Below are 24,454 nucleotides of genomic sequence, written 5' to 3'. Positions count from 1 at the left end.
GAAGACCAGAGCATATTTCCTTGCCAGGATTAAGTCTTATCATAATCTAAAACATGGAAAATATTTAGTTTTATTATATTATTCTAGTCTTTGAAAGAAAAGAGAAACATCATTTGAAACAAGTATTTATAAGACTCGCTGCACAGTCATTTTAAATATCTGAGGTGCACTCTGATCTATTCTGTAGTGGGCTAACTGCTATGCCATCTTTGTCTTGTTTAGTTTTGCAAAACTGGGCGGAGCTTACTCCAATTCTTATTTTACAGAAGACAAATTGAGGGTGAGCAATAGATACTTGCCAAAGACCACTCAAGATCAAGGCTAAAAGGATAGATCAGGGACGTCCAACTTCCAAGAGACTGCAATCTACTCACATGATTAAAATATGGCAGTGATCTACCTGGGGTTCAGGTCAAAGTTACTGAGCTTTTTTTTAGTGAGGAACATCCCTTGGGGGGGGGGTTCTGGTCCAAGTTGTTGAGCTTTTCTTAGGGAGTAATGTCCCATTTTGGGGGGGGGGGGTCAGGTCTAATAAATGAAAAAAAGGTGCTCAACAATAGATCGCTAAGGAGACACTCAGCCTCACTGAGAAAACTCGCATCTTCTGTTATAGCGATCTAGAGGATGGGGGGGGGGGCGGATGGAGGAGGCAGCGATCGACCATGATCTACCAAAACCCCCCAGGGATCGACCAGTAGATCCCAATCAACCTGTTGGACATCCCTGGGATAGATAACCTAAGCTCAAAAGCCAAGAGCCTGCTCACCTCAGGTGTGTTGTGCCATACCAGTGTTGAAGTTAAGACTCAACGATCGGTCCATTCAGCTTCTGTACATGGGATAGGAAGCTCCATCTTGTTTCATTTTTTGCCTCAGGCAAAAGAATGCTTCTGGACTGGCCCTAAATCTATCTGATATCCGCTAGTATCTTAATCGTGGGTGGAAAATCCCGTTCAATAATGGCAACTGTAATATCAGACATATATACTGTTACAAAGGTTGTGTGCCACCCCAATCTCTGCCAAGCAGGTAGTAAAGATTCCAGAGTGTTCCAGGTGGGAGTCAAGACATGGCAGAGACTCCCGTGTCTTTAATAAATATGGTTTATTCTACATATATTTACTTTTTTAAAAAATATATTTTTTATTAACAAAATATAATTTTTATTAATCAAATCACATTAATTCCAAATTGCAGAGCCAAATTTTTAATTTTTTGTTGGGGGTACCCATGCTTCGAGCTCAGAAAGGGATCCAAACATCTCTATTGCTGCTGCTTCAGTATTCTACATATATTTACACCAGAAGCTTTCAATGGAGAGAGATTTCACAGCGTTCACATCTCAGGAGAAGCCCTTCTTTCACAGCAGCCCAGCATTGCGTTCCCAGACATCCCAGTGCTTCTCTCCCTGCCTTCAGCCAGCCAGTTGAGATGTTTCTGCCCTGCATGGCCTCTGCCCAGAGTTCTGGCACCTCCTTTCTCCCCAAGAATCTTTTCTGTGTGGCATCATGCCCTCCCCTAACCTTGGCACATGATTTCTGTTTGCACAGACCCAAGGATTTTTCTCTGATGGGCCATCAACGCCTTTTGTCATGTTGTCAACCTCTATTCCAGGTGAGGCCCTGACCCGGAAAGGAAGCTTAGCCTGCATTTTTACATTGTCTTGGAATCTTCCCTTCAATACTCCAAATGTTATCTAAATTCTACCATTTTTATTAATTGATAACTCTATATATGTAACAACATTTAAAGTTATAGGCCGATTTAATCACCTTTAATTTGACCATTTTGTGCCTCCCACTAAGAACCTTGAAGGAATTGTAGCAGCATTTCGATGGGATGGAAAGATTACTCTTGCTTCCTGCTGTTACAAGTTTCTTGCAGATTACTATTTCTGTTACAATGTCACAGTTGCACAACGTGACAGAGTCAATAAGAATCACAATGTGACAAAATGGTTTCACTTGAATTTTACTGAGAGAGTGATAACATGAAAACAAATGAATCAATCATTTACTGAAATTCTTCAATCAGAAAACACTGCGAGCCTTGGAAAAGCCAGTAGCGATTTGAAAGTGATACAGCATGCTTGCCATATGGTTGTCAGAATTAGTGGGAAAAGATTTAGGCCTTTCAGTAATATCAAACATACTACTTGGTGTAAAAATATTATTGTAAGACCTTTAATAACCAGCAGATCCCCTTTTAAATAATACATGTTTGCTTCCTCAAAATACATTGCATAACATACATAGGACCCAGCCTAAAGCGAACATCATCTATGCAAACTACACTGAAATAAATAAGAGTTAAAGAGGACAACTGTTCTCTTGCACAAAAGAATTGCACAAAAGGATTTCAGTGGGTTCCCTGCCCCCACTTCAAGTTTCCATTAGCCTGGGCCTTTAGTTTACAAGCAAGGATATAACAGCAGAAGCAAAGAACAGCATTCGCCTCCCAAATTGCCTATTTCCCTTCCACCTTGTAGAGCCAATTGCTGGCCCTTCTGAACCTAAAGATAAGCTGGTCCCAAACTGTTAAAGACCACCTCTGCCGATATGAAGAATTGATATATATTCATTCACCATCTGAAGTGGGGGGGGGGTACACAGCAGGACCTTTTCAGTCATGGCACCTGCCTGGCTCATCATTGCTCTCCTCTGAATTACACTATGTAGTAAAACCCTGACTTATTCCAGAGGGCTTTTGAATTGAACAGGGTTTTAGTATTGCTTGGAATGACTGTTATTGAAAAGATTGTTCTTGCTGTTGTATAATGTTTCCGGTTTATATTTTAGTTGTGTTTTAAACATTGTTTTATCTGATTTCATATTTCCAGCTCTCTTGGAGACATTTTTTAATAGAAAAATGGGGTATGACCGTTTTAATAAACAAGCAAACCTGTACATCCTTTGCTGAGGATCAATGACATAATACACATTAACATTTATAACACACATATACATTTTGGAGAGGCTAAAAAATAAATAAATCCCAGTCTTGGGGATCCATATGTTATCTCTGCCACCAATTAAAAACTGAGAAGTAAAATAAGCTCTCCAATGGGTTTCCCAAAACAGTCTCTAACAAATTGCCTTCGTTGTCAATGATTTAGTCTTTGGTTAAACATTTCATTTTCTCCTCTGCCATAATACATTCTCTGTTGCATACAGAAAGGGATGAACGGGGGGGGGGGGGTCTGCTAAAGGACTGGGTAGTCATGGTGTTAAGAGCCAATAACATAATTATATTACTAAAGGGTGACATGGTACATCCAGTACTTTGTTGCCTTTAGTGGAAATTCGTGTGATGTAAAGGACTGTGACCTTTACACAGAGATCTGAATCCATGAGTTTGCCACAGGAACTCCTGGGAACCCAGTTTTGCTGTACTACAAGTTGAAAATGACAATATCTTACAGCTAGCCATTTGGCATGATTATCTACAAAAAAAACCCAACCAAATAAATATAGATACTGCTTTGTTTCGTACAGCGATTGTAACGATCACACAAATCATACACAGTTAGATTTATGATGAATCTTGATAAGTCCCATTTTCATACTGACACGAAGTCTCTTCTTCTGCATCCTGCACCACGCCCTTTTGCTTTTGCAATGCTTTCCTTCGCCATTCGTCATCTTGAACAGTAGCACCATATGTTTTCTTCGGGCTAACGAAGGTTTCATTGCTCAAATCAGTCTCTTCAGCCAGTTCATCTTGGTCAATTATTCCACATTTCTCTTCATTCAAGCTTTCTGGGTCAGCCCATTCCTGCTTCTCACCAGAAGCAAAGATGGCATAAAATATCACTCCACTATAGTGAACTAGGGCAGCTATTAGGAAGACATTTTGCCATTCTTCGCGGGTCTGAAGGAATGATATAGGACAAGTTACTCGCAACAGGTAGTAAGAATCCAAAATAAAACCAGAAGTTAGAGAAATGAAGTGACTGTTATCCATTCTATTTTCTAACCTGAATTTTGAAAGAATTTATTTTTCTCTGATACTATGGATTACCAAAATACACAGCAGAACTTGCTTTATTTCACAGAAATATGAATTGCTATAATGGCAGAGAAGCATTTGGTGCAGGTCCAGCATTAGAGTGGGGCTTTCAGCACAAGACTCGTGAGAAGTCCCCAGAGTGCTGGTATAGGCCTTCTTAGCATTGTGGCAGTTCTGTGGCCATGAGTGACTCACTCCTTCCCTGGACCAGAATTCCTGGTGTCCCTGGGACTGTTGGAATGTGAGCTGGGTCGTTGCTTGGGCAGTTATCATGTGATATGCTCCAAAATTCAACCCCCGATGTCCTTATTGGGAAATACAGTGGTACCTCTGGTTACGAACTTAATTCATTCCAGAGATCTGTTCTTAACCTGAAACCATTCTTAACCTGAGGTACTTTAGCTAATGGGGCCTCCCGCTGCTGCCGTGCCACCTCCGTGCGATTTCACTTCTCATCCTGAGGTAAAGTTATTAATCCGAGGTACTACTTCTGCGTTAGCAAAGTCTGTAACCTGAAGTGTTTGTAACCCGAGGTGTTTGTAACCCGAGGTACCACTATATAACATGGCAACCACCTGGCCCTGCTCCTAGCGATACCAGGCCCATGCAGGGTGAGAAATGGGAGGCTGTGGCATGACCTGGGACAGGGTTTGTGTTGGGGCAAGGGGCAGCAGCAATGCTGGCACAGGCTCCCAGAGCATAGATGTCAGTCCTTTGCTGGGGTGTGTGGACCTTAGTAGCTGGGCCTGATCCCATGGAAGTCAAGTCTTTTTTGACATGTCCTGTTGTAACCTTTTATCACAGAGGCTTAACACAGAAAAGTTCATAGAATTTTCCATATTACTCTTGGGCTATTTTAACAGAACACATGAGTAAAAATCAGAGAAAAGCATATTTCCTTTATTCAGCCTTTTTCAACAACCAGCACGTCAAGTATTCACTAATGCTAAATTACACCTCAGCCCTTAAACATGCCAATAACATTTTTCAAAATGACTGGGGATGGTTTGGAGTAGGCAAAGGTATCAATCCTTTATAGTGATAATTGACTGCAATGCATTTGAACATATTTCCAGGGAAAACAATCTAAACATCTTACCTTGTGTTTAGTCATTGCACCAACGATGAGGGGGCACACCATTCCTGACAGTGTCCCCACTCCATTAGAGATGCCCATGAGGATGCTGGCATACCGGGGCGCAATATCTAAATGGTTGACATTAAATCCTGTAACATAGAAAATTAGTCAACAATGCAGGGCTACTCTCTTCAGTCACAGATAAAATGCCTTGAGCAGACCAAAAATATTTTTTCATTTTACCTGAAATAGCAAATCCACTGAAGCCTACTGCTAAAACCAAGAAAGAGATTGCAACACCTCTTGTGTGAGAGAAGCCAACTACCAAAAGTAAAGTAGCTTCCATTCCAAAACCTGCAGAAAATAACACAGAGGGAGAAAACAATTCACTGATAAATGCAGTATATTACATTCTGTTCCCATACTCCTACTGAAGAAGAGTTATTTGTTCACTGATCCTTCTTCTCTGTTGCTAAACTCACAGTATACTATGAAAAAAGGTAGAGGGACCCCTGACCATTAGGTCCAGTCGTGACTGACTCTGGGGTTGTGGTGCTCATCTCACTTTATTGGCCAAGGGAGCCGGTGTACAGCTTCCGGGTCATGTGGCCAGCATGACTAAGCCTGGCGAACCAAAGCAGCACACGGAAACACCGTTTACCTTCCCGCCAGAGCGGTACCTATTTATCTACTTGCTTTTGAACTGCTAGAGCAACGGGAGCTCAGCCCGTCGCGGGGATTCGAACCGCCGACCTTCTGATCGGCAAGTCCTAGGCTCTGTGGTTTAAGCCACAGCGCCACCCACATCCCAGTATACTATGTAACTCTATTAAAAATCACACCTTTTATTCGTACTGTTAGCACTTATCTATGTATTTGTCAGCTCTTTCCCCCTCTTCACACAACTCCCCTTTCCTATTCTTTTCTCCCATTTTGGTTTAGTTTTGATGCAATATATCCTTCAGCCAAGCCTCTCCCCCCACCACAACATTCCATACTCTTTAAAAGAGCATCTTAAGAAAGCTTTTATCTGAGTCTTCTCATTGATGTTTTCCATAGAAATGCCCCATATGTCTTTGCAAAGATGGTCCTGAAAGAGAGTAATATGCTGGGCAAGTATAGGTAATGATTTTGTATTTCATCCCAATAACATATTTTGATTGACACTGGCCAGTTTGCATGCAGCTCAGATGCTCCTCCACTGCTCCTGCTGCCACTGCATTGGAGAGTCTGATTTGCTGTGTCATCTTAACAAGGGCTTGTAGTTTCTTTCCTCATAATAAACAATCAAAGGTAATTGAAGATTGTTCAAACCATTTCCAGTAGCCAAGCCTGGGCTCAGATGACTCTGACTTGTTGCATCTGTGGCATGGCAGGGATGAACGAGGTACACTTTTGCGCAGTGTGCATCAACACCCTGCTTGGTCATGTTAAACGACAATGCATTTTAAACTTTTACTTATTGTGATGTATGAATCAAGCCTCTGGAAGAGTGATGTGATCCTGTTTCACTATTGCAACAGTCCAATCAATTACTAAAAGGTGTAGGTAGCAAGACTGACATCTCACATATTCTGGGGCTCTGCATCAACCAGATCCAGCTATATAAATCAAAGACAGTAATGGTGTTGCTTTATGCAACCCAGTTATGCAGAAGGAAAGTTCATAGTGCTAAATTTGTTGGGCAAATGAGTCCCATTCTCCAATCCACTATCAGTAACCAAGAAAGGCGCTGAAAGGCTAGTGTTCTTTAACAGGAAATACCCATCCATGTAGCACATGTAGTATACCCAATTCATCTGTTCCAAGACACTGGCACTAGCAAGGGCCAAAGCTGATCTACAATTACACACAATAAGCTGCACACCATACATTTCTACATTAGGTAGTAAGATATAATTCAAGCATTTTATCTATAAAATGTAACCATACCTCCACAGTTCATTATTTTTCTTACTGCAGTTGTGCTTAAAATTCTTCTGCTGCGTAAAAGGTCAGCCAGCTGCCCTCCAATGGGCACAATAATGGTCATGACCATATGTGGAACAGCAGACAAAAGGCCAACCTGAAAGTAAATACACACAATTCTGTGGAAGTGTACTGTATGTATATGAATGCAATGGTGCCCATGTTTTGTCTGCTTTATCCAATCAAACCAGTGCAGTGAATGATCTGGGAGCACTTCATGCTAAAGCTGAGTTTGAATGGATGGATATAATCAGTACCTGGCTGGGACTCTACTGAGTCTCTACTGAGATATAAGTTACCAGATTATGAAACAATGATACAAATGGAGAAATCCAACATGGCTACTTCTGAGGATCCTCAACCTTACTGATTTTTCAAACTAGCCAAACTAGCATGCATGAAGCGGTCAACCTAGCTCCATCTTCTCTGATGAGGGATGAAGTGAAGCTTTCTCTTCCTGATCTTTCTTTCTCTACACCATGTAACTGAGCAAGAAAGATGTGCCTAGGCACTTAAAGCACATGCTTGAACCTATCTTTCTGTTTATTCTACTCAAGAGTATTCTGCCTGTGTTCTTCTTGCTGCTGCTTGGATAAATCCATAAATCTGACCTTTGAATCTGTAAGTAAAGCATTTTTAGCTTACTCAGCAGTGTGTGGCCTTAGCAGTTCGTTGCAAGAAGGGTAGAAAGGGGCAACCACTGTATGCAACTAAATGGGATAAAAGGGTCTAACTACCTATATTCCTAACACTACACTGCTGCTTGACTTTCGTGTGTTTAAACTCTGCTACTGGGGGCCCACTACTGTTGGAGAGTGTGTTATGCCCCGTGTTTTGAATCCAGGCACCCAGCGTATTCTTTTGTTATTTACCCCACACATGTGGGTCACAGGGATTCATATTTTCCTCTCTCACATTTTTATCATCAGAGTCCTAAAAAAACACACCAGACCTTGGATTCATTCACATACCTTACTTATTGCAAATCCAAAGACCTCTTCAAAGTAAGCAGGCTGACTTATCAGCAGTAAGTAGAAAGTCCAGCTTCTGCAAAAGTTTGCCACAATGATTGCATAAACCGGCATTGAAGTGAAAAACTGTTTCCATGGCGTACTAAATCTCTAGAAGAGAGAATGTCCAATTTGAAGAATCATCTGCAGTGTGGCAGCAGTTACACCTGTTATATAACTATATTGATAAGAATGTCCCCTCTAATATCAATTGTACCACACAATCCTAATGTGTGTTTACTCAGTAATAAAGTTCCACTGTGCATTGTGGCTCAGTAGTAGTTCACCTTGTGGAGCACAGCCACAACAAAAGTCTCCCAGTAGCGGCATCAATGCCACTTACTGGAGGGATGGGCAACCTGGGAGCTACACCAATGAACTGGCAGGAATGCAGTATTGGTTCCACTGGTGCATCCAGGCAACACAACCTTGCTGCCACTATGGGGAGATGACTGCTGTGGTTCTGCCCTACTGGGTGAGCCAATTCTGGTGGGGCTCATTTACTAGTATGTGTATTTAGGACTACATCTTTAACCTTATTGAAAAACATCTGAATTCAGCGATAGAATGCAAACATTATGCAGTGGTTTTCATAAGTAATGTAAGACTTACATACTCACGTAATACTTAATACCAAGATATTCAATTAAAAAAAAAAGTTTTCAGACCATGTTCTGAGAAAAGTGAGGAATAGCCAGCCACTGTATGCTAAAAGCTTTGAAACTAAAATAGGGGGAAAGTACTCTGGTCTATTACATTTACAGAACTTGTGTTATCCAAACCCGCTTCTGAAGTGTTTGCATTGCTGGAGCCCAGAAACTGGAAGGCTGACAATAAGTGATGCCACACTTCTAAGCATTCTCAGAGTCCCTTTGTACATACACCAGAAAACAGCAACATCATACATTATTGTAAAGTTTTTTTCATTTGTAGCACTATGGTTCTATAAGAAAACAGCTTTAAAAATTTGAATTACCCGTTTTGGGGTGGGGGAACCACTAAGAGCTTCAAACTGGGTATATTATCAGCTATATCAGCATAAAATATGACACAACAAGTTTAGGAGCGGGGTGTTAATCTGACATTAGAACATTGAGAGACAATGACCAGGGAAATTGTATACAAAATTATGAGGTAGGGTTGTAAAATGTACAGTAGTTTTGAAGAACGAACCATCTGCCAAGACTAAGCAGCTAAGAAATGACAAGGTGCACTACAGCCAGCATGGCATAGTGGTTAGAATGTTGGACTAGGATACGGGTTCAGATCCCCAACTCAGCCATAAAACTCACAGAGTGACTTTAGGCCAATCACAGTCTCTCAACCTAATCTACTTTACAGGATTGTTGAGAGGATAAAAATGGGGGGGAGGAGAACCAGGTACACAACCTTGAGCTCCTTGTGGAGGAAAGGTGGGATGAAAATGTAACAAAAAAATAAAATGAATACTACATTATTTTAACTTACACTGGCACTGACAAGATTGGCTCCTCCTATACTTGTTTCTATGTAAGTTCTTTCCTCGGTGGTTATTGTTGGGTGAACAGCTGGACTCTCATAGGCGTGCAACAGCCAGAACATGTACCAGAAAATCCCAAACATTCCTGCAGAGGAATTCAAGGAAAGATGAAATGGTCAACACTACTTCATGTTCAGCACAATATGTAAGAGTCAAGGCATCTAGCAATATTATTTCAATAATCATCTTCTTCATTGGCGATCACTCGTAGCTGAGTAAGATTGTCTTTCATAAACACAGTTTTAACAATGAGTCCGTAAGTGACTGTGGAGGCCAATTCTGGATCCACATGTCCTTCCACAGTGGGGACATTGGTTTCCAGGCAGGAATTGATCACGGTGTGGATTTGCTAAGCATTCCTTCCTCTTAGCTCGTTTCTCCCTTGCATCCTGAGTTCAAGTGTCTTCAAAGCAGCATAAAGCTAAACTAATAACCCCACCCCTTTAAAAAAAGAAAAAGGAGCCCAAAAAGTCTGTAGCACTGCTATAATTAAAATAGTCTAGAACTTTATTGTACAGTTGTAATTGCATTCATTTTTGCCACTAGACAACTTACCATATATATAAAAGACAGATGACCATCCTATGTACTGCACCAATACGCCAGCTAGTGGCATAGCAACCACAGCCCCCGCATAGGAGCCTGCAGATAAAAGGCATGTGTATATAGGTCAATAATTGTGTTCCAACACCTCCAACTCATTATCATTTATTAATTCAGGTAGCTCACAGCAGCAGGGTCTTCTGCTGAAAAACTGTACCATAGCCAGTTGACAAAAGGAGAGACTTACAATCGTCCTAAACAGTGCATGCCAGTGCATGTAATCACAGTGATGGCCAAACATGCGGACCTCCAGCTGTTTTGGGACTACAACTCCCATCATGCCTAGCTAACAGGACCAGTGGTCAGGGGTGATGGGAATTGTAGTCCCAAAACAGCTGGAGGGCCAAGTTTGGCCATGACTGACATAACAGGAACAAAAGATTCTGTCCCTTTAAGAAGGTTAGCAGCATTCAGCAGGTACAGCTCATTGCTGTAGCACTATGGGAAGAGAACTTACACTTGTGGAATGTCATCCTGAGAGGTCTTAAAGGGACAGAAGCCCTTTGGGGGAGATGTTTCTAAATGTACTGTAAAATATAAGAAGTCAGGGGGAAAAACAATTCTAAGGAGTATGATTTAATAGGCTTTGTGATTATAAGATGCCAGTGATGAATGGTTAAAAAAATGCATGTTATTTAGATCATATTGAGAACTCATATAGACAAGCCATGAAATTCTAGTTTGGCCTTTACTAGTGTTGCTAATGAATTATTCCAAGGGACGAACAGACTCAGGTGTTCTTCTTTTCCTCAATTGACATTGCTTCATACTTTGTTAATGAAGAGTTAGCCTACATATGAACCACTGTTGGGCATGTTGAGAACACCTCACTAGGAGCTGCCCTTGGAATAATTCATTACCGAACTCGTTTAACTTGTGATTATTCATGCTTGATGTGTGTAGTATAACCTAAAAGGTATTTTCCAACCACTTCTTTTCAAGCATTAACTAAATCAAACACAGCAAGTTGCCTAATGAAAGAAATAGATTTTAGCTTACTATATCTGCACACTCAGTCAAATATTCACATTGTATGCAAACAAACTGGAACTTAAAAGAGGGAAGCAGTTCAGACACTGAGGGAGAATAAATTATTCTAGCAGGATAATGCCAAAAGAGACAGAGAGAGGTATAAGTGAGAAGACCAGAGCTGAGAGACAGATTATTATCTATTAAATTTCTATACCCTCCTTCATCTGAGGCTCACAGGGTGGTTTACAATGTGAGAGCACAAAAATACATAACAACATAAATACACAGCAACAAACAAAGTAATAATAATACTGTTTAAAAGGCCATAGATTGTTTAATTAGCCTGAGGTCTGGAAGAAGAGGATTTATTTATTTATTTTGTCTAGCAGTTAAAGCTACGTAACGAAGTTGCCAGGTGACCCTCGCTGGGGAGAGCATTCCACAAATGGGGAGCCACTAGAAAAAGACAGAGCAGAAAAATAATGTCTGAAAATTAAGTATGTGGGTGAGTGGTAAACAGGCCAGCAAAAATCTGAATTCGCAAAGAAATGTGGAAAGGTAAAAAATTAGAAGAATTTAAATGGAGAGAGAAGAACTAAGATACACTTCTAATTTTTTTCACAATTGAAAGGGGGAATGGGAACAATTCCCCTTGAATGAGATATGGCAGATAAGACTTTTACCCTTGACTCCATTTTGAAAGAAACTGATGACAGGTTATGCATTCTTGGGATATTAAGAGATCTCCTCCAGGGAACTAGATTATGCCTTTCAACCCCTGGAATGGAAATAGTCAGAAGCCCTCAAATGAGGAGTGACCTGAGACCCTATTATTTATAATTATTGTTATGTTTTCTTTAAAGTTCTCAAAAATATATATGAAAACTTACCACAGAAAGATGTGGTTGCTAGTCTACTTCTTTCAAGTGGAGGTGCCCATTTACTCCACATTCCATGACACGCTGGGTAGGTCACCCCCTGGCAAACGTATCAGATAAAAAGCATTCAATTTCTATTTAATTCCATCACTTGTATACACAGTATTTATTCTCTTCAACTATTCATTTATTTTTTCTTTTATGGCTGTACAGTTGTACTTTGGAAGTCGACTGGAATCCATTTTGGAAGTCTGTTTGACTTCCAAAATGTTCGAAAACCAAATTGCGGCTTCTGATTGGCTTCAAGAAGCTCCTGCAGCCAATCGGACGCTGAGGACGTTCGGCTTCCAAAAGAACATTTGCAAACTGGAACAATCACTTCCTGGTTTGCGGCGTTCAGGAGCCAAAACGTCCAAGTTCCAGGGTGTTTGGGATCCAAGGTACGACTGTAATTCTATGTATACACAAGAAAATAAGCCTGACTTCACACAAAAGGACTTGCATCTTAGTAAGCAGGGGACTCCACACTACAATGAAGCAGAATTAAGAGGTTTGGCCAGGGCTGGATTACCATTAAGCAAAATAAGCACATGCTTAGGGCATCAAGGGAAAGGGGGCACCACATAAATTTTCCATTGCCAGATTTTTAACATTAACTATCACAAATTGCTCAGCTGAGTGTTCATTTTCTCATTTGAAGTATATTAATAATCCCAACAGGACAACTATGCCACAAGGCAGGCTGGATGCCTTATCTCAACTAAGTATAGAAGCAGGTGTGTTACATAACGTTAGTTTTGAGAATCTGATTTGCCGTTAGAAAAGTAGGATAATTTTTTCAGGTATAAAATGGAAGTATACAAAAATAAACATTTTCCATTTTACTGTAGGTTTTGTTTCATTTTGAAAAACAAAATGTTATTTTATGGTTTATTGTTGTTCCTATTTTGAATTAGATATATATGTGGGGCACCAGAATCTTTTAAGTGTTTAGAACCTCCAGCCCTGGGTTTGGTGGAGTGGGGAACATTCTCAGTTAACCACCTAAAATTTGAAGAAATGCAGGTTTCACTGGATAGCTATGTTTGAGTACTGTTAAAGTTTTGTGCATAGTGTGGCACTGAACATCAAATATAGTTTGGTTCTCATATGCTTCGGTTCCCTCACTATTCCAGCAGCTAACAGGACTTTGAAATAGTGCCCACTTGTGGTAATGTTGAACGTCTGCTATATAATGATTACACCACATTGGTGTCAAGTACTAATTCAACCCAAAACACCCTTTGTAAGGAACAAGCTGCACTGTGCTCAACTGGGACTTACTTATAAGTAAACGTGTAGAGGATTGCACAGTACAACCTACCATACAGAAACTTTAAAAACTATTGTGAACCATTCTAAATTAGTCAACGTTCAGTGTGACCTCATACAAATCTCTGATGTGACTGTATTTGGAACGCTGCATGCAGTTCTGTTTGCTATACCTGAAAAGGGTAACCAAAATGATGCAGGGGCTGGGGCAACTTGCCTGTGAGAAAAGGTCACAAGATTGGGGGCTTCTGAATTGGGGGAAGTGAGCGGGGAACGATAAAGGTGTACAAAATGGTGCATGACATGTAAGCGTGTTTAGAGAAAGGTTTTTCTGCCTCTCCTATACTAGAAGTTGGGACATCTAATGAAGTTGAGTATTGGAAGATTCAGCAAAGAGAAAAGAAAGTACTTTTGTCATACGCTTCACACAGAGCATGGTTACACTATTAAATTTGTTGCCATAGGATAGCGATGGCCACCGATCTTAAAAGGGCTTCCAAGGGAGGGCTGGATAAATTCACTGATAAGCCTATCAATGGCTACTAGTCATTACGGCTGTGTGCCATCTTCAGTATTGCAGACACTATGCCTCTGAGTACCAGTTGCTGGGAAATATGTGTGGCAAGGGTTGTTGCCCGCACACCCTGGTTGTAGGCTTCTCCTAGGCATTTGGTTGGCCACTGTGAGTTTAAGAACTGAACAAGATGGGCCTTTGGTCTGATCTATCTTGGCTCTTCATATGTTCTTAAGAAATATCTTAGGCAAATATATTGGATACCTACCTCCACAAGACCTTGCAAAATTCTTACAAACATAACACAACCATAATGCACTCTGGCAGCTGCAGGAATGAACATATTTAGCATGGAAGTTAGGAAAATAGCTGCTCCAAATACCCTGTAAAGAAAGAACAATATTTCCCCCCTATTATCTTATAGAGAGATAATACTTCATATTGTACATATATAACAATCTAAACACCTGTTAATGCTATAAAGTCTTAAGAGGTGCATAGCTAGCCCATGTCATCCATCAGAAACTAAAAGAAGGGGGATTACTGTCAGCTTTTGTGATTTTTCTGTGTCTGGGTGAAGACCCTGCCCATAAATTATCATTTGATTTATATCAACACAATTATATAATATGTGAATTATGTTCATAAGCTTTCTGGGAAAATTCTCCTCTTTTAGACCTGATGTTCAGAAACAGTGACCCTGGATGACTTTGCCAATTTTTTACATGGACACATCTGAATTACTTGACTTGCATTTGAATAAGACTCGTCTTGCATTGATCCACATTCTTATGGTGGGTAAAATTTTGTGATTAGTTCAACATATTAATCTGGCAAACTTCAGAATTAAGTAATATTGTTCTAAAACCTGAACATGTCAAGCTCTTCAGACGACTTTGTAGATGGCTCTTCACTGTGTCTCAGCAATAAAGTACATGGGGGCTGGTTTGCATGCTGAATATTCAAGTTTAAATCCCAGGAAATCTCAAGGGTGGGTTAGCAGGTGACAGGAAAGGCCTATGTCTAAAGTACCAGAGACCCCACTGTCAGCCAGTCAGTAGAAAATGCTGGGATAAATGGACAAAGAGTCTGACCTAAGATGGCAGCTTCCTGTTTTCTTAAAATGAGTGCAAAAACCATAATCTCACAAAAAAAAAAAAACGAACTATCTGCAAATCCACAGGAAACTGGGCATGTGCTTTAGTGATGTGAGGTGTCAGCAAGCCACACTGATGTCCTTTTCAAAAGCAATATTGCATAAAATGCAGTTAGAATTCTTAAGGTATAAGATTACAACAACTCATCGACAAAAGATGTTTCAACATCTATGATCTTTTAAACTATTACTCAATGAATACGGAGTTTTCAGCAGGATTAAATTAATTTATTTAGTTATGGCTTGTGAAAGGGTGTAGAAGGCAAGTTATTTTCTGTACAAAATTATTACTGTTAAGTTTTGGAATATTAAATACAAGAAAGGCTATTATTGCAATTATTTTGGATTGGATTTTATTTGGCCATAGCTTCCTTGTACATGCAGAAGAAAACACAATGAGTGACATTCAAGTTTTATTCAGAGTAGACCCACTGAAATTGCAGTTAACCATCTTCACACAGTTTACATATTAATTCCTACATCAAAATGCCTTCCATGTAGGAATCAAATAGTGTGGGGAATCACCCAAAAAGCAGCTTTTAATTTGTTCACGAGGTGGCTTTCGACAATCCAGAAATGATGAGAAGTTGCCAGCCTGAAATCTGTTCTTAAATTATGTATGATGTTGATCAACAAGACTCTGTTCTTGAAAGACAATATTCATGTGTGTCACATTCCTTGTCCTTTTATTACCAAATACCAGACAATTAAATGCCTTGTAGAATGTATACTAAACTATGATTTGAAATAGATTGCCATAAAACAAAATAAGGTTTTTAACCTGAAGCCAAGTTGTTCTCAGAATGTTATTTTTGAGCCAGAAGTGCTTGCCTGATCTCCTGTTGCTGAGGCTTACCAGGGGTACGGCTGGAGGATAAGGTCAGCACAGTGCATAGGCAGTGGCTGGATTGGCTCTGCTGGTGTGTTTGAACCATGACAACCTCACTGCCACCTCACCCTCCCAATAAGCTGCAAAGACGCTGCCTATGACAGGCACTGACACCCTTGCCAACTGCTACTGTTAAGTTGTGCTTTGTTCAATGAGTACATAGGATAGATTAGCTTTTGCCAACCAACTACCTTCCTAGTGTTTAGGACTACAACTCCCATTATCACCAGCCAGTGCAGGTGGATGGTGATTGTAGTCTAAAACATCTGGAAGACAGCAGGTTGGCAAAGTGGCATAGGTGATTCAGTGCCAGCTAGATATCTAGGTCACAAGATATTCCAACAGCCAATATCTAGCCTTACTGGGTTCAGGATTCATCCTGAGCAATGGCCAAAATTGAGTGCTGGACAGTGGGAATCTGATTAGATATATACAGTACAACTCTGCTCCACAAATGGCCATACATAAATACAGCCCCCAAGTCATTCTACCCCTCTGTGGATGAGTTTGTATCTTTTTATTTTGATAAAATTAACAGTAGGAAAATGTAGACCGTTTTATTTGTACAGATTACTGGGTATCTAGAATTATGTTCTCTAGTGAGATGAGCAATTGAAATGGCTTTCCCTTTATTAAGTTGACATCCAGGGCTTATTACACAAGGAGCAGAATACCTTCATCTTAGACACAATCATTAAAATTAAATAGTAACTAGTTTACTTCTGCCTTTTAATGTCACAGTATCATCATCACATTCATTGTGTAAGTTCACAAAGCAGTTCCCAGTTGCTAAAACTACTGTGGAGTTCATGAAATATAACTTGGTTTTTAAAAATACAGCATTAGATAACATATAAAATTGTAGTAATTACTTTATTACATCATATTATCTTATCATACCTGTTAGCTGCTAGTTTATTTGCAATGAAGCCTCCTGGAATTTGTGTTACAATGTAACCCCAGAAAAATGAGCCATGAATAAGTCCTACTGTTTCTGGATCCCAGTTGAATTGTGCTTTCTACAAATAAGACATATACATATGAAATTTTCACACCAGTGTTTAGAAGATACATTTTGTCACATGGTTGCCTGCACTCACTTTGGAGTTGCAATATCATGCAGAGCGCTGAACCAAAATTTGTGGAATTTTGTCTTGCCAAAAGCTATGAAAATTACCTTGTCTGGTGAGACTGTGACACTTTGCGAGTGCCTTTTCATCAGTTAGTTGAGGTGCAGTTAAATTATCAAATATTATAAGGGCCACTATATAATTTCCCTTCTAAAGTTTTTTTCATTTAGAAAGATATCATTAAATGCACAATACAAGTCCCATTTAACAAGATTTGCTTTTGTTTATTTGAGGCATACCATGCAAAATATTTTACTGACCACAACCATAGATTGGAGACAGAAGAGAAAAGCAAAATCTTAGCTATTTTAAAAGTTTTAACAAGGGTGGATCATCTATCTGAATAGGCAAGCTGGTTTAAAATGGGTTGCTTGTTCCACAACTCTGGCAAAGCACACACATCTCTGCCACCTAGAATTGTGGGCCCTATAATTATCATATTGACATTTCAATCATATACTTCTTTACTTGGAAGTAGGTACCACTGTGTTCAGTGGTACTTACTTCTAGGTAAGTGTGCCAAGGATAGCAGTCTCACCTATTATTCAGCTCTTTGGTGCTGAATTAGAACAATTGGTAATCGGGTATTTCCACATATCGCATGTTTGTTCCTATTTAGGACTAAAGTGTGGGTTTTCCAGGGGAAAGCCATGAGGCAAAGGCAAAACCTCTTCAACCCATGTTTTTTAGTTAGAAGACAAGCAGAAGCGTGGACGAGCCCTTATACTATCTGAATACCCATACAAAAATGAAAGCACTTAGCTATCATCTTTCAAACATCTGATCTGGCATACGGACTTCTTACATAGTCTTCCCAGCTAAATGGGGATGTCATTTCTCTGTATCAAATAACATATGTCCCTACTCACCTCAATCTCTGGCTTTCCATTGACATAGATTGTGCTGTTGTTAACCATTTCCACTATGGCAACACCAAGATTGCATCGAATTCCAAAAGAAATGCAAAACCCCAAGCCACTCATGATGGCAATGATGTAACGTTTGGGAAGTCCACAGCAATAGCAGTCAAATAAAGGTTTCCTCACGGCCTGCACAGGCCTTCCTTCTTCATTCAGTTCAATGTTATCTTCTTCTTGGTTGGTTCCATCAATTTTTCTTAAGGTGTTAACAAAAGTAAAAGTAAAAAGATGTTCTTAGGATAAGCTGTTGATGTGTAGTTGAAGTAATACGCTGATTAGCTGCTACAATTACATTCCCATGTTAGCTGTTCCCAATTAATTGTAACCGGAGCATGTGAAAGAAAGCAGCTGGGGTTTTTGCATAAGGCCTCGAAGATTTCAGAGAAATACTGGGGCAGCTGTCAGGTTCGTCTCAGGCCCATTCACACATCATGGTAACTATGGGTGGAAAACATCCAGCCCATAGGCCTAATTAGACTTCCCCATTTTGCCTGTGCAGCTGTTTTGGCCAAGCCATTGCCGCTTTCTCTACACCTGATATCATTTGTGACATCACATGAGAGACAGGTAAAGGCAGGGCTTGGACCAAAGGCTGTGCTGATTCCCAGCATTTCCCAAGTGGATGGCAATCAGCTGATGGTTGGGAACTTGGGAAGTGTGTGTAAGAGACTTTGCAAACCTACTTTGGAAATAAAAAATGGTCTGCTTTTAAAAAGAATGGGTCCGTCCACCCCCACCCCCCGCTCCCAAAGGAGATTTTATGCCTCAGAAAAAGCTAAGTCTGTATTAATTTATTTGAAACATTTATTTCAAATAAAGAAACATGCATTCTTTCCTGCATTTCATTTAATAAATTCATGACGGCTAACAGCAATGTGTATGTGTGTGTGTGTGTGTGTGTGTGTGTGTGCATAGGCAGCTATTAAAACAATGAGACACAATCCAGCAAGTTCTGTGCGTTTAGTTGTTTCTGTTATAAGGACCTGCAATCTAACCTTCAAATATGCTAGTTTTGGTTCTCACTACAGCCACTACCTTTTGGCCTGCTTTATTTCCAAAGGGATTTGATGAAATCCATTGTGTTGGTGCATAAACAGATAGACTTCAATTTGTGCAGTAGTTCCTCTTTCTCTTCTTTCCCTTGCAGTTCCTCCTTTCCCTGTCCCACTGACAAACCTGCTCCAGAGGTGTCCTCCAACCCTCCAAAGCAGCTTGCAAGTTGCACCAGAAGCCCAGTTGCATGAGCAGAAGTCCATTTTGTTTGTGCACCAACCCAACTGAATATTACCCATGGTTTCAAGAGAATGTTGGGGCCACCATTCTGACAGCATTATGCAGGTTCATAGACTTCTATTGCAAATGCACCTGGCATCAGAAATCAGATGAAAAAGTTTGCCTGGCATGGCAAACAGCTGAACATCTGTCACAAACCACAGTGCTCTTGGCCATAGAGGGTTTCTCCTAATTAGGTTCAAATCAGTTTATCTGTTCAGATACATTCTTCTTCATCTTGACTGGAGTAATTGCCTTCTCATAATTAATTCTGTAAGCAATAGCAGTTAGGTCAAGTGAGGAGAAGAACTGACAGGGATATTTAGATTGCCATCTGGGCTACCCTTGAGCTTTCTGGAACTCTCAAGTGATGTTTACCACCTCCTGTTTGCTCCTTTCCTGCAGTAATTCAGAACTTTTCTTATCTTGCTACACTGGTCTTGCATTTATTGAGCTAGACATGCCTTTGCCACCACAGCTGCAACTGGGAGGCATGTTTGGTGTGAGATGTCTCTGGGAAAAAGAACTGTGGACTTGCAGGGGCAATACCTTGTTGCCAAAGTGGTTTAACAATTCATGAAGCCCTTCTTCAAATAACCACTTACTCCTTTCCATGACCTCTTCCAGGAACAAGGTCGCCAGTAGATAATACTTTGCTCACATGCTTTCAGTCTTATAATATGACATAATATAAATATGACACAATGCAAAAGGTAAAAAGGATGTGAAGAGAAGCAACATAACCTCCAAAGACAAGGCCAGATCTAATAACACCCCTAGATGGCAAACCTGAACATTTAGAAGGAGTGTAGTCCAGAAGGGACTGAAGATGGCTTCATTGACTTTGGAGGCCCTAATGGCTTCTGAGGGGGTTGAAACCCCCTCCCAGATCAAAAGAGCCACCCACCTACAATTTCCAGAGCAGCAAGTTGTGTTCTTATCAACAACTTTTTGAATGGCCACTGTAAATATCATAATTGTACTTGTGCATACTTTCTGTGTTATATTTCCCTCTTATCACACTGTATACAAACCACCCACCACGACCATGTGTATACATACCTTCTCAGGGTTGGCTCAAGATATTTTGTTCCTGAGGCAAAGGACAAGATGGTATCTAATCCATGTAAAATACCAACATTGCATTGTTTCTAGGCATAGCAGTTTGGGAAGCTCTATACAGAACATAACCCATGTTTTCTAATGCCATTAAATGAGACTTTTCAGGAGGTAACCTGAATGTGATTTTCAAATTCAGGGACCAGCACTCAATCTAGCTGAAAACATGGTGATTTCTTGTCCATCAATTAGAAATGTGTAAAACATGTGCCCATCTGAGTTAACTCACAAAACCAAATTATAGTGCTAAAGTTGTCTTGCTCTAGGAAAGGGACAAGACATCTTAATCACCTTCCAATACACAACATGATGCTTCTCTCTTGTCTACCAGGGGCTCATGAGGAGGGTCCTTTTTAATTTATGCCTCCCCCCATGCATGATACTCAAATGGCAAGCGCTAAGCACCTATCTTCTCCAAAGATGCACTTCTCTCACACTTTTTTACTGTCTTGTGATCGGTTTTCTCCACCATGGATGGGTTTGAGTATACTTTGCCTTCCCTTTTGGTTGCCTGTGGAGACTCTGTTTGGTCCCTCCTGGGGTAGCCACCATGCTGCCTTCCAGATGTTGCTGGATGCTCATCAGTACTAACTAGCATTGCTAATGATCAGATATAATGGAAAGTGCAGTCAAAAACATCTGGAGGGCACCATGTTGGCTAATTCTGATTAGAGCTATAAGGATTTTAATGCAGTCATAAAATACAATACTTCTTTAAATAATTTTAAACTATTAAATGCACAATTGTCAACCAAAACAATCTGCCTCATTATTATGGAATTTAAATTAAACATTTTCTGCAGGGCCAGTCTTGCTCCCTGTTGATCCTAGGTGACTATCTAGAGCAGCACTTTATGGGACCAGTTTTGTTGCAGCATACGGGAGTGACTTTTCCTTTCTAGGTTGCTTTGATGCTTCTTGTTTGCTATGCAGAAATTAGAGCATTAAGGAAAATATATGGGTTTGATGCAATGTAGGGAGCAGTGCTTGAGGCAGAGACAATGAGAGGGCCTAAGCAGCAGAAATCTACTGGGACTTAAAAGTACACAGAATAGATGGGTTTATTGGTGCAAGGGTTATAGAAGAGAGACCCAACAACAGGTTTTCTGGCTGATTGGAAATGGAGCAGAAGTTTGAAAACCATACAATGAGTTACTTTATACCTTCAAAGCAATGAATGAACCAATGCAGAGCTGAGTACCATTTAAATATTTTGCAAGGGTATCAAAATAGCCAAAGTATGACCTACTCATTCTATCTACTGGAGATACCTTTGTCAATAATTCATAGATATATGTTAATTTACTGTCAGCTCACTTTTGACGTCAGCTCACTTTTGACATCAACATGTAATATGATAAAGCAGGAAATCTGTAGGTGTATGAAGGTATATTGACCAAATGTCCTTGGCCAATGAAAAAAATATCTTCCTCATAACATATCTTCCTAACAATATTTATGAAGAAAAACTGGGAAAGCTTCAAAATAATCCTAGGAACTCTAGCAGTTTTTACATTTAATAGCATATACTGTATTAATATCTTTAATTGCTTATGATGTCTTTATAGTTTAACAGGTCTTATTTTAAAAGACAAACACCTTAACCAGATCAAAGCATGATTTTGAGTGATAAATGCTCCTTATTTCATCTTTCATTTTATTTCTGAAATTTTCATCTACCTGTCCTAACATGTCACAGAAATATATTATCTGAGAAGAGGCATCTCTTAAAGGTTTATTTGTTTAAAGCTTTACATGTAATAAAATTCAAAAATGATATTGCAGTTTATTATATATCTACAGATAGTGGGTTGTTTGGGTCTGTTAAAATAGTTTACAAGAAAGTAAGATATGCGACAAGTTGGCTACCAAGGACGAAACAGAAAACTACAAGTCCTATATCTGTACATTCAGAAAGTATGAATAAGTCATTATATATGAGCAGCATGAACCAATGCATGTTTCCTCAGAATTAAATCTTGTCTTTAGTGATGCTTCATCTCAGGTTTGCAACCTAGATAGCTACATAAATGATAATATAATAGTATATTATAATGTGTGTGTGAGTCCTGTTAGTGGTTTTGTAAAATACTGGAAGCTGCCCATAGGCTTTTGGGGATAGCATAGAAATCTTTGGGGATAGCATAGAAATGACATAAATAAATACATAAAGAAAATATTTATTATTAACAAATAATTGTGCTGTTTTGCAAAAATGATATGCTCCCCATGACAATACATCAATTGATTATTTGGCTGGTAAAAGAAAAGTCTAACTGTCTGAATCTTTCAATTTTTTGGAAGATTAATGATAAACTTGTTAGTCTTTAAAGTGGCACAACATTCTGTTGTTTTTACTGCGACAAACTGAAACAGCTGTCCCTCAGGAAATTTGTGTATTTGAAACAATGTGAATATGGTGAATTTCTGCACTTTCACCCCTATGGTTTTTCTCTTATAAACTTTTAAATGGCTGCCAATTTTTAACATATCCAAGCATATTATAGACAAACAGACATAATCCAGTTAAGCTAAAAAACTTGCATTTAAATTGATGCTGATTACGATCCTAAGTACACCTGTACTGACAAAATCAAGTAAAGTTGGACTATCTAGCTACATGCATCAGAAGATCAAAGAGTTTAATCAGATTCATGGTCACTTTTGCAATTTCAGTTTTACACAAGCTACAATTTTTGAATTGTGCTCTATGTTTCACCTCTATGTTTCTAAAACATGACATGGATATAAATTTAGATACATGGTATAGATATAAAATCACATGAAATTTTCACATTTATTTTCAGTATATGTTTCTTTTCTTTCAGTTCTTTTTATTGATATTTTATTTTCCTTTGGTTCTCTTTCTGGATATTATTTAGCATTAAATTAGCTTTGTCTAAATTTTATCAACAATATTTAAAATGCTTAACACTAGGCCTATTTTGCACTTATTTCATATTTTAGCAGCTCATATTTTATAGTGGGGTTATGTGTGTGTGTGTGTTTTATCCCATTACTTTGTTACTAAGGTACAGTTCCTTGCATATGCTGCTTATTCAATTATCCTTACAAATTTCCTTTCCAAATTTAAACCTAAACTTTATTTGCTTACATTTTTGAAGTTTACATTAAGTTTTTACCTTTGGAAGTGTCCCAGTGAATCACTCACAGTATTCTTCACCTCTTCCTTCCCAGGCTTTAAAAACCTCTCCCTTAATGAGTTAAACACTTCAAAAGGCATCTTGTCTTCCTTAAATAAATCCTTTAATGGAACATTTTGTTTGCTGTCATCGCCAGTTTCCCCCAGACTTTAGTAGCCTGCCTCAGTGCTTTTCTCTATTTTTTTTCTCCTGTTATCCCTGGTACGACGACCGGATGATCCACACAATGTTAATACTCCAAAATATCCGTCAGAGTGAAAATTTCAGCAGAGTCTCCTCAGAACTGCCAATAGCTCAAGCAGAATTGTAGTGGCTCTGTTTTTCATCTATTGTTGCTCCGTGGCTGATCATCATTAAAGAACAAAGGGCTACACCTGGAGGTTAAAAACGCTGGACCTGGTGCTTCAAGCTGGTGCACCCGACTGAAACACACTATAACTTGCTCATCCTCTCTCCCAGCTTTCTTCCGCCGTCTCTCTCACACAGATCCTGTGCGAGGTGATGCTATAGTAACGAACACAATACCTGTCCCTCTGGCCACTCAAGCTTATTAATAGATCTCGTCCACAGCAAACTTTATTAAACATTTATACATTCTCCCTGTCACAGGACATGGACTTGTAGTTCCATTTTACTCTCAAACTTTCTCTGCACCCCAGCTTTTGTTGGTCTCTTGGAAACGTAGTCACCCTAGGCATGTCATTTATGATTGACATCATTAGTAGCTCTATCTTTAAAAAACCCACAGAAACAGAATTGCTTTAAAACGCTGCGTGAGGAGTCATTTGCATTAATCCAAACAAGAACACATGGGTCATTTATTTACTTATTTATCTGTTTATTGTAATCATAAAAAATGGGTCAGAAAGCGAGTTATAAAAACAGAGATCTGCTTCTTTTTCTGAACTGGCCACATTGTGTGTTTACCTCTAATCTTATTATAC

General features: G+C 39.5%; 1 protein-coding gene across 1 annotated transcript; it reads right to left on the bottom strand.

The window, feature by feature from the left end:
* Positions 1 to 2,003: 2,003 nt before the first annotated feature.
* SLC17A8 (solute carrier family 17 member 8) lies at positions 2,004 to 24,144 on the bottom strand. The gene is made up of 12 exons (XM_083400559.1): positions 23,490 to 24,144; positions 17,905 to 18,151; positions 16,806 to 16,924; positions 14,129 to 14,243; positions 12,048 to 12,135; positions 10,138 to 10,224; positions 9,531 to 9,667; positions 8,025 to 8,174; positions 7,018 to 7,150; positions 5,329 to 5,439; positions 5,107 to 5,234; positions 2,004 to 3,869 (listed from the first exon to the last, which is right to left on the bottom strand). Exons 1-12 carry the CDS (start codon positions 23,588 to 23,590, stop codon positions 3,531 to 3,533), a joined length of 1,755 nt encoding a protein of 584 aa, XP_083256685.1. The 5' UTR covers positions 23,591 to 24,144; the 3' UTR covers positions 2,004 to 3,530.
* Positions 24,145 to 24,454: the final 310 nt, after the last annotated feature.

The sequence above is a fragment of the Podarcis tiliguerta genome (genome assembly GCF_965153285.1).
Source record: "Podarcis tiliguerta genome assembly, chromosome: 10".
In the NCBI taxonomy this organism is placed as follows: Eukaryota; Metazoa; Chordata; class Lepidosauria; order Squamata; family Lacertidae; genus Podarcis; species Podarcis tiliguerta.
Note: the sequence above shows the minus strand (reverse complement) of the source record. Positions and strands in the feature narration are given on the sequence as shown.

Coding starts and splice junctions, on each gene's coding strand:
- SLC17A8 (XM_083400559.1), bottom strand. CDS start 23,590: ATGCCTTTTGAAGTGTTTAACTCATTAAGGGAGAGGTTTTTAAAGCCT. Junction 8,175..9,530: donor CCAATCTTGTCAGTGCCAGT/GTAAGTTAAAAT, acceptor TCTCTCTTCTAG/AGATTTAGTACGCCATGGAA. Junction 5,440..7,017: donor AAAAATAATGAACTGTGGAG/GTATGGTTACAT, acceptor TATTTTCTGCAG/GTTTTGGAATGGAAGCTACT.